The 11,480-nt window shown below is 39.9% G+C and overlaps 1 protein-coding gene across 8 annotated transcripts in view; it reads right to left on the reverse strand.

The window, feature by feature from the left end:
* Positions 1-732: 732 nt before the first annotated feature.
* The window catches only part of ZFP1 (ZFP1 zinc finger protein), a 50,194-nt gene continuing 39,446 nt past the window's right edge, over positions 733-11,480 (reverse strand). For 4 of the 8 annotated variants that reach the window (XM_029924866.1, XM_029924865.1, XM_029924863.1 and 1 more), the window contains 2 exons: positions 3,286-3,412; positions 733-1,861 (listed from right to left, as the gene is read on the reverse strand). In XM_029924866.1, the coding sequence (XP_029780726.1) occupies positions 786-1,861; positions 3,286-3,412 (1,203 nt within the window). In that variant the 3' untranslated portion in view covers positions 733-785. Of the gene's footprint in view, positions 1,862-3,285; positions 3,438-3,492; positions 4,738-11,480 lie in introns of those variants that run through there. The other 4 variants (XM_029924867.1, XM_029924868.1, XM_029924862.1 and 1 more) reach the window with 3 other exon arrangements.

The raw sequence follows: 11,480 nt of genomic DNA on the forward strand, positions 1-11,480 counted from the left end.
ACATGCATTTGTATGTAAACAACCCACCGCAACGGAACTGCGCCCCGGGCACCCTCTTCGGCTGTGAAGCGCACACTGAGTGACCGCCCACAGGGGTCTGTGACTCCCCAAACCCCCTCTTCATTCTCTCTCTCAGATTTATGTGAATAATGCTTCTAGCAACCCCAGAAGCAAGCTGAACCTTCAACAGTGTCTTCTGTTTACTGAATAGGCAGCTGAATAATGATGGTCAGACCAACTCAACCGTGCCAGCAAGCAGGAGGAGAGAGACGCGGCACCCTCCTCCACCTGTCACCCATGTCATCTGGAATGCATACTGGGTTGTAAAGGTACTGAAGGACACGTGATGTTTAGTACGGAAAAATCTTACGTCCTAATTATCAGAGGACAAGAATTTTGAACTCCCAGTGTCTGTGTTAAATTTAGATGTAAGACAGGATTTTAGTTTTGAGACATACTTCACAGCCACTCAACTCCTGGGGTACAATCCATAGATTCCTTATGCTACTGCCCAGACTATTTCATTCTTGAGTCACTGGAGATTTTTAAAAGCTCACTGTAACCTGACTCAGCGTGTCTATTCACAACTGCATCTCCGCTTGGGCTGGGCAGCATCTCTAACTCCGGGCATCATGCGGTTCTCAGGGGACCCTGTTTTCACACGTGTTTGGATTTGATGGATTGTATCCCACCACGGACTTCCACGTTCCTTCAGTACCTTTGTGCGGTTGCCCCCCCCCCCCCCAGGGATCCTGGGTTCTCCACCCAACATGCTGGCCGCCGCCTCAGGGCTTCTCCCCCAGGTGGACCCTCTGGTGGACGCTGAGTCGGGACTTCCTGCTGAAGGCCTTCCCACACTCAGCGCACTCGTACGGTTTCTCTCCTGTGTGGATCCGCAAATGTAACCTCAGGGTTGACCTCTGGCTGAATGTCTTGCCGCATTCAGTACACTCGTAGGGTTTCTCTCCCGTGTGAGTTCTCATGTGTATGATGAGCTGTGAGTTCTGGATAAAGGATTTTCCACATTCACTGCACTCATAGCGCTTCTCCCCCGTGTGGATCTTCTGATGTATAATGAGGTTGGACTTCTTGAAGAAGGTTTTTGCACACTCATTACACTCGTAGGGTCGTTCTCCTGTATGAATTCTCTGGTGTGTGGTCAGTTCAAACTTCTGGGCGAACGTCTTACCGCAGTCGCCGCACTCATAGGGCTTCTTCTCCATGTGCGCCCTCTGGTGGACGATGAGGTTCGACTGGTGGGTGAAAGCTTTGCCGCATTCAATACATTCGAAGGGTTTCTCCCCCGTGTGAATTCTTTGATGTTTAATGAGGTTTGCCTTATGGGAGAAGGTTTTCTTACACACGTTACATTCGTAAGGCTTTTCTCCAGTGTGTATTCTCTTGTGGCTAATGAGGAGTGACTTAAAGGAGAAAGCCTTGTCACAGTAATTACAAATAAAAGGCTGTACCAAATTTCTTATTTTCTGATGTTTAAAAATGGCTTCTTTAAAGACTTTCCCGCTTTTATTATATTCTGAGTATTCCAACCCATGATGGGTTTTCTCTTGCTTCAGATAGAGGAGTGCTTTTCCAAATCCATTACATTCATCGGCTCTCTTTCTTACATAGCTTCTATTGCTATTAATCAAGTCTGAATTAGATTTCAAAGTTTTTTCATATAAGTCGTATTTATAGGGTACTTGCCTTAAGGAAACAAAATCTGTGCTCAGATTAAATGTTTTTCCAAAGAGATTATCTCTTTCCTCAATGGGGGTTTGGTTCTTAAAAATGATAAAGGGCCTCGCCTGCTCATCTGGGCCGCTGTGGTCCTGCTCCAGCTGGGCGTCGGCCTTCCACACCTCTAGGAGAGAGCACAGGAGACACGCGGGGTCAGCCCCGTCCCTGTCAGGCTAGAGAAAGGGAGTCTCTGCCACGGTTCCAGAGCAGAGCTGGCTCTTTAGTGTGGGATCCAGTCTTCCAGGATCGGAAAGTCGCCAATGCCAATTCTGCCTAGTTCTTAAACTTGGAAAGACAAAAAAAAAAAGCCTGTGGCAAGAAAAGAAGTGGAAGCTGACAATGGACTCGAAGCCTTGCCAGGTAACAGAGTGACCTTAGAAGGTCAAGTAAAATAAAAAGCCAAGGGCAGCAAACAGGGCACAAATGATGTGAGAAAATTGACACATCCAGGGATGAAGGAGACTCCGTGTTCTCAAGGACACGGCAAAGTCAGCACAGACCGAGAGAACAAGTGGACAGACATGTTGAAGGCGGAGCGGAGTTTAGCTTCGGCCTCTCCCCCAGGTTTGTTCTCCCTCCGCATTCCCAAGCCACACACCTTCCTAACAGCAACGCTTCACAGGTCTGCAGAGATAAGCCTACTGCAAAGACCCAAATCTCTAATGTATAACTTTTGTATTGATGACAAGATCCAGAACCCATATTCTGCAGAAAATATAAAATAAATCCAAGGGTTCAAGATCCTTGTGACAGAATCATTTATTTTACTCCTTCCCACTGAAATACCTTATTTTTTCCCCTTCTAATGTGTCCAATTTCTTCTCTAAGCCAGTCTTGGTGCTGCTTTTATGTGAAGGAATCTTAAGGATCAGGTTTACCCAACCTTGACCTAGACCTTTAATAACCTTTATTTTTATTCATGTGTTCCTGGCTATTCCTGACATTTGTGTCTAGGACAGTGTATCACTCAGACTAATGAAAGAGCAGTTAATCACAAAGGTGTAAGACAAGTTTAGGCAAATGTCAAGGTTCAAGTGTGAGAGAAAAAAGTTAAATTGTTAAGCGGAGTGAGACTGATAGTTGGAGGTAGGATTCTGACATCTGAGGAATACAGGTCATCTGGTGTTGAAGGATCTAAAAAAGTTAATTCTTAAAAAAATATGTAAAATATTTCAACCCATTCATAATCCCTAGGATACTACTTCAATTGGCTTTTGACGCACCTTCCCTCTTTTGACATCTTCCCTAGAAAGTTCTGAACTGACCATTCTTATGCTCTCTACACCTCTTCCCTTACTCCAACTTGAAAATCATGTCTGGTTTGATAATATCAGAGAACTTGCTAATGGAACATAGCTCCTCACTGCGTTGACTTCAGAAATCCCCCAAATAAGGAAAAACTTCATAGCCTCCACTCTCTCTCAGCTTCAACATCTGAAGCACCAGCCCACAACCACTTAGCGAAAGTCAGAAGCTCAGCATTTTTGGTAACGGAGAAAGGATATAAATGCTAGGCAAGCACGGAGCCGCACAAAGAGCTGTCCTTACCCACGGAGAGTAAGTTGCTGTAATTCTCCAGCATCACGTCCATGTAAAGGATCCTCTGGGAGGGGTCCAGTTGCTCCCATTCCTCCTGAGTGAAGTCCACAGTCACATCCGTGAATGAAACTGATCCCTGAAATGGTATATTGCTATTCATTCTGAAATGACCAGAATTGGGCAATGTAGAAAGGATATGTGAAAAGTTATTCTTACCTCATTGTAAAAGAGTCATTCACCATGAAAATTTACATAGGATAACAACTGTACATCTTCACTGTTTTATCATGTTTCCCAAACATTTTTACAAATAAGACATTTATTTAGATCCCCTACGTCTCTGGCACTGTCCTATACAACAGGTATCTAAAATTAATAAAATATGGTTTCTCCTCTGAAAATGTGGATAGGGAGGATAAATATGTAAACAAATGCATAGCATTTAATGTTATCAGTACAGAAATGATACTCATAGGTATTATTTTTTGTGGTATCAAATCAGACAATATTAAAGAGTTAATTAAAGCTTTAAATATTTAAAGGCCACAGATGAGCTTACAATTGCAAGGAAAAATATCAGGCATAAGAAGAGATCTACCATATCCAAGCCATACAAATGGTACAAAAGCAAAAATAAACAAGTAGAACTATATCAAACCAAAAAGCATTTACACAGAAAAGAAACCACTGACAAAATGAAAAGGAACCCTTCTAAAATGGGATAAAATACTTGCAATTCATCTGAAAAAACAATCTGATTAATAAATGGGCAGAATATCTGAACATTTTTCTAAAATAAGACCTACCCCCGGCCAACAGGTGCCTGGGAAGATGCCCGGCCGAGCACTGGAGGAATGCGAATCAAGACCATGGCAGGTGAGGGCCTCCCACCTATGCGAGCGGCTGCTAGCAGACCGCGATCACACATGTCCGTGAGGGGCTGGAGAGCACACGGTGGGAACGTAAACTGGTACAGCCACGAAGGAACACAGTGTGAAGGCTCCTCAAAAGACAGAACTACCCCATGATCCAACAATTCCACTTCTGGCTTTTTAGCCAAAGAAAATAAAAACACTAACTTGAAATGATATATGCACACCCACATTCATTGCGGCATTATTTCCAATAGCCAAGATATGGAAAAAAGTGTCCAATAAGAGACAAATGGATAAAGAATATGTGGCATATACATACAATGGAATATTGGCCCTAAAAGAGAAAATCTGGTCACTTGAGACAACATGGGTGGATCCTGAGGACATTATGCTAAGTGAAGTTAGTCAGAAAGACAAATACCGTATTGTCTCACCTGTATGTGGAATCTAAAACAACCCTACAGAAACCAAAACAATCAAGTTCATGCATACAGAGAATAGACTGGTTGCCAGGGTGGGGAGTGGGCAAAATGGGACTGGGGGAGGGGGGTCAAAAGGTACAAACTTCCTGGGGCGCCTGGGTGGCTCAGTCGGTTAAGCCTCCGACTTCGGCACAGGTCAGATCTCACATTTGTGGGTTCGAGCCCCGCATCAGGCTCTGTGCAGACAGCTAGCTCAGAGCCTGGAGCCTGCTTCGGATTTCTGTGTCTCCTTCTCTCTCTGCCCCTCCCCATCTCATGCTCTGTCTTGCTCTGTATCAAAAATAAATAAAACATTTAAAAAATTAAAAAAAAAAAAGGTACAAACTTCCAGTTATAAAGAAAACCTTGGGATGTAACGTACAGTATGAACAATACTGTATTGCATATTTTAAAGTTGGTAAGAGAATAGAACTTAAAAGCTATCATCACAGTAAAAACAAACCTGTATATGGTGATGGAAGTTCACCAGACTTGTGATCATTTAGCAATATAATTCTGTCTTAATAAAAAATTAGAAATCAATAATGTTCACAGCTGCATTTTACATAAGACACCAAAGCTACAAAAACAAATGCTCATAAATAGATTGATTTCTTGTGGTATATTAAAACAATTGAGTATTACAAAGCAATACAAATTAACTCATTCCAGGTACACAGGGAGATTCACAAGAGCTTCAAGAATCCTGGCTATTTTCTATTTCTTGGCCTGAATGACAGCTACATGGATTTTACTTATCTATATCCACTTGGCCAAATGACTGGTACAGTAAGAACTTTGGTATGGCTGCCAGATCAACAAGGGGGACAGACCTGTGGCACATGACTTTGACTTAAGTTACAATAATTAAGAAATGACTCTACCATTTTCTCACAGTGCTCTTTTCCATACTCTATACAAACAACTCAAAAAATTGTTTATAAAACAATTTTGATACCATAGCATTAAAACAGATGTCAAGAATGACTTCAAAGACTTTTGTCAAGACAGTATGTAGTTTCCATCTGGAAGGAATATGGTATTCTGAGCAGAAAGCCTATGGCCATGAGTAGAGGTATAGCTAGTGTATATGACATCCAGAGCAGACGGTTTTTTAACCCCCCCTTCCTCAACTCTTGAAACTGTTAGATCCTCTTTGACTTAACAATGGAGATACATCCTGATAAACACATAATATGAAAATATTCTAAATCAAAAATCCATTTTTAATGTTTACCTTGATAAGACCTACATAACCAACTGAAAACTGATAAACTCATGACTCACCCAGCATTCAACACCATTCAAATTTCTTTTCCATCCCTCTTTCCCATGGCTTTCCTCTCTATGCAAACATCTTTCTAGTAAGATCACTTCTTACATCACTTAGATGTGATCCTTCCATATTGAGAGTTCCTGCTCAGTTTTAAACCCTGGACTATTTTGTTTGTATCTCTTGTGGCTGCATTCTTATGTTAAAAGTGTCTTATTCTTTCCACTCTCCCCTCTACATGTTAGATTTTTTAGGATTTTCCAAAACTACTCTCATCAGAATACACCATTAATCCCAAGAAACTCAAATACAATCACATTATCTACATCATCACAAAACTGTTAAAAATCCCAGAGGAAAAAGGAGGCAGTGCCTAAAAAGGCACAATACAACTGCTAGCTGACTTCAACAGAAACAATGTAAGCCAGTAAATAACAGACTATCTTAAAGTACTGAAAATACTAGAATAGGAGTTGGCAAACTTTCTACAAAGGGCCAAGTAGTAAATACTTTCGATTCCACAGACCACACATAGTCTAAACTACAACCGATCCTGTCTGCCACTGCAGCGGGACAGCAAGCACAGGAAACACGTAGACAGGCGTGGCTCTGATTTCTGGACCAGGAAATGTGAAATCCATATACTTTTCATATCATAAAATACTATTCTTTTGATTTCTTTTTCGTAGCCATTAAAAAAATGTAAACACCACTCTTAGCGGTGGGTCATATAAAAGCAAGGCGGAATGCCATCTGGCTCATGGGCATAATTGAACAGCCTGAACTAAAAGGATGACAGCCGAACAGTAGACGTGTTAGTGCTTGATGTTTTTACTACTATAAAATGATCTGAACCATAAAGAAGATAATTAAACCTAGCAAGAATCAGCTAAATATAAAAAAGCATCAGGGAGCAAATAAGTTGTTAAAATAATTATATATGGAATGTGGGAAGGAGGTGTTAAATAATTAGCTGAAACTAATTTTTGGATGCCAGAAACCTGGGAGTGGTGGCAGAGAGAGAGTACTGTGTTGGAAGGAAAATATAAATTGTGATTTGCTTTTTAAATTTTGTTTAAAACATAAGCAAACACCAAAAGAGTAAGCTAAACCTTCATGAGAATGGAAATATATTTTGACAGACAAGTAGAGGAAGAAAAGTGCTCAAAGTGCCAAGAAGAAAACTAGAAATAAAATAGAATAAACATTTAATAAAAGGTTAAGACCTTCAGAGAAGTCTTTAAAAAACTCAACTTTTTACAAGAGGCAAAGTTAAATAACGAATCCTTAAAATAAAAGGTGCAGAAATGCTGGCACAAGAACATTAGTAATTTGTTAAATTAGTGAAAACAGAATTCCAAGAATATACCATGACCACCAAATTCTATAAATTCTATTTAATATGTAAAAAATATGAAAAAAAGAAATGGATACACCTGCATAAAACTTATAATATTGGCCACCTCTAAAGTAAGGAAACAATCTTTAATGGCCAAGAGAATTTTAATATTGAATAAGGTGACTTAATACCAGGAGTGACAGCCTGCTTGGGAGGTCAGAACCATGATGGTGAGAAAGAGTAAGAGAATTCATGTAGGAACTGTGTCACATAAAGACAAAAACCTTCAATATACAACACGTATGGAAGCAAATAAGCCAAGATGTTAAGTCTTGACTTGGATTCTGTAATAGGTTGTTAGTTATTAGGTTGAATCATATTGAAATTGATGACATGCAACTGTTGTGACATACAAATATTGCAGTTTCATATAGCTCAGCCTAACACTTTCTTCTTTGCATTTCTCTGCATTTTCACACTTCACAAACAAAAAAAGAAGAAATATCTTATGAACAATCATGCAAACAGGAATTAAAAAACAAATCATCAGAGGAAAAATTAAAACAGTGGATACAAAGAGCAAAGTCTACAAGTTTCAGGAGAGAACGGAAAGGTCACATTCTGATAAGTAGAAAAGGCCTTTGTATTCGTGACTACAACATTAAAAAACAACCACTTCAAAATTCTGAGAGAAAAACAACGCTGTACAAATACATAAAACAATTTGCAAGCATGAGACAGCAACCACTTTGGGGCTATAATTACTGAGAGAACAGTGAACACGCGGGGGCCCCACACTGATGATGATGATGATAAAAGTGCGGAAAGAAAAAAATGTATTAATCTTGAATTCTATATACTGCAAAAATGTCCCTAAAGGTAATATCTTAACTGTAGCACAGAGAAATAAAACCGAAGCAGCAAGTGGTGCTCTCACTACATTGAAAAAATTAAAACTAGCATTTGAGTCTGCAAAGCAACTGAGATCTAGGGGCAAAGTAATGAAGGTAAAGAAGGCATAGAGGAGGGGCTCTAAAATTCTGCATAAAATTCACCTCAGATCTTTGGGTGGTTGCTAATATGTGCAAGTAAGAGGGAAAGCCTCTAGGAGAACTAGTAAAGGGCAACAGTTTTGTTCTGCCAGACAGTTAAATTATTGGCAAAACAAAACATTCTTTAGAGGAAATTATATATCATACACGTCTACCACACAAAAATTACTAGACATATTATGGAAAACCAAAACAGCATAATAAAACAATAAACGAGATCAACAGTCAGAAGTGTATGCGATAATCCACAGATTAGAGTTAGTACACAAGACTTCAGATTAACTGTAAAGGAATATGTAAAAGAATACAGAAGAGGTGCCAGGCTGGCTCAGTCAATAGAGTGTGTAACTCGTGATCTTGGGGTTGTGAGTTTACTGAAGAGAAAAAAAATACTCAGAAAAACATTACAGCCTGAAAATGTAGTTTTTAACTGAAATTTAAAACGCACCATATAGAGTGAGGAGGCAAGATGGTGGAGAAGAAGGGAGCTCTGTAAACCTCGTCTGCCCCATCCATCAATATCAAACTGAGAAGGACATTACTCTTATCTGCAAGAGTGGGAGGAGAAAATACAGACTCCAGAAAGAAGACAACCTCAAAGACGCCTGAGTGCGAACTGGGGAGACTGGAAAACGGGCCAGTTCAGAGGTGCAGGGGAGGTGGGAGCCCCAGCCCAACACGGGGCAAGTGCACGGAGCCCCTGAGAGACAAAGGGAAGAGAAACTTAACACGCTCATAGTACTGTCTCTAGAGAAGAGATAAAGAACATTTGACCCTGCATGGAGAGGAAAAACTCACTCCATATATAATTGCTGGGCAGTGCGAATCCCGGGGGGGCATCAGGAAAAACAGCCCCCACCTCTATGTGATCCCAGCAGGGAGTTGGCGGCAGTGACGCTGCGAATCCCTGCCTGCACCAAGAGACACTGCTCCCTCCCCCTACGTGATCCCGGCTGGGAGTTGGGGGCGACTGTGGCAGTGCTGTGGTTTTCTGATAATAACACTGAATGTAAATGGACTGAATGCTCCAACCAAAATCCATCTATTTGCTGTTGGCAAGAGACTCACCTTAAACCTTAAGACACCTTCAGATTGAAAGTAAGAGGAGGCAGAAATATTTATCATGCGACTGGACGTCAAAAGAAAGCCAGAGTAGCCATACTTCTTTCGGACAAACTAGACCTTAAAGTAAAGGCAGTAAAAAAAGATGGAGAAGGACATTATATAATAATTACAGGATCTCTACATCAGGAAGAGATAACAATTATAAACACCAATACACCAAATTCGGGAGCACCAAAATACATAAAACTAATCACAAACAGAAACAATCTTATTGATAAGAATGTGCTAATGGCAGGGGACTTTAATACTCCACTGACAGCAATGGATAGATCAACCAGACAGAAAATCACCAAAGAAACAATGGACCTGAATGACACATTGGAACAGATGGAATTGATAGATATATTTAGAACTCTGCATCCTTAAGCTAGAGAATTCACCTTCTTCTCGAGTGTGCATGGCACATTGTCCAAGATAGATCACATACTGGGTCACAAAGCAGCCCTCCATAAATATAAACACATTGAGATCATATCATGCACACTTTCAGATCACTGTGCTATGAAACCTGAAATTAACCACAGGAAAAAGTCTGGAAAATGTCCAAAAATGTGGAGGTTAAAAACCACCCTACTGAAGAATGATTGGGCTAATCAGGCAATTAGATAAGAAATTAAAAAATATATAGAAACAAATGAAAACAAAAATACAACAATCCAAACTCTCTGGGACGCAGCAAAGGCAGTCCTAAGAGTAAAGTATATTGCAATTCAGGCCTATTTCAACAAACTAGAAAAAGTGCAAATTCAAAATCTAACAGAGCACCTGATGGAACTAGAAAGGGAGCAGCAAGAGCACCCCAAACCCAGCAGAAGAAAAGAAATAATAAAGATCAGGGCAGAAATAAACAACATAGAATCCAAAAAAACAGTTGAGCATATTAATGAAACCAAGAATTGGTTTTTTGAAAAAATAAAATTGATAAACCTCTAGCCAGGCTCCTTAGAAAGAAAAGACAGAGTACCAAATAGACAAAATCATGAATGAAAATGGGTCTTTTACAACTGATCCCTCAGAAATACAAGCAATCATCAGAGATTACTATGAAAAATTATATGCCAACAAACTGGACAACCTAGAAGAAATGGACAAATTCCTAAACACACATGCACTACCAAAATTCAAACAGGAAGAGACAGAAAGCATGAATAGATCGATAACCAGTGAAGAAATCGAATCCGTTATTAAAAATCTCCCAATGAATAAGAGCCCAGGGCCTGATGGCTTCCCAGGGGAATTCTACCAGACATTTAAAGCAGAGCTAATCCCCATTCTTCTCAAACTATTCCAAAACAATAGAAATAAAAGGAAAACTTCGAAACTCATTCTACGAAGCCAGCATCACCTTGATTCCCAAACCAGAGACCCAACAAAAAGAGAGAACTACCGACCAATATCCTTAATGAACACAGATGCAAAAATACTCAACAAGATACAAGCAAATTGAATTCAACAGCATATAAAAAGAATTATCCATCATGATCAAGTGGGAATTATTCCTGGGTTACAGGGCTGGTTCAATATTCGCAAATCCATCAATATGATCCATCACATTAACAAAAAATAAAAACCATATAATCCTATTGATAGATACAGAAAAAGTGTTTGACAAAATACAACATCCCTTCTTAAGAAACACCCTCAAGAAAGTCAGGATAGAAGGAACTTACTTAAACATTATAAAAGCCATTTATGAAAAGCCCACAGCTAATATCCTCAATGGGGAAAAACAGAGCTTTCCCTGTGAGATCAGGAACACGACAGGGATGTCCACTCTCACCACTGCTGTTTAACATAGTGCTGGAATTCCTAGCATCAGCAATCAGACAACAAGAGGACATAAAAAACATCAGAATTGGCAAAGAAGAAGTCAAACTTTCACTATGCCTAGATGACATGATACTCTACATGGAAAACCTGATCGACTCCACCAGAAGCCTTCTAGAACTGATCCATGAATTCAGTAAAGTTGCAGGGTACAAAATCAACGTACAGAAATCAGTTGCATTTTTATAAACCAATAATGAAGCAACAGAAAGAGAAATCAAGAAACTGATCCCATTCACAACTGCACAGAAA

This window comes from Suricata suricatta, chromosome 16 (assembly GCF_006229205.1).
Source record: "Suricata suricatta isolate VVHF042 chromosome 16, meerkat_22Aug2017_6uvM2_HiC, whole genome shotgun sequence".
In the NCBI taxonomy this organism is placed as follows: domain Eukaryota; kingdom Metazoa; phylum Chordata; class Mammalia; order Carnivora; family Herpestidae; genus Suricata; species Suricata suricatta.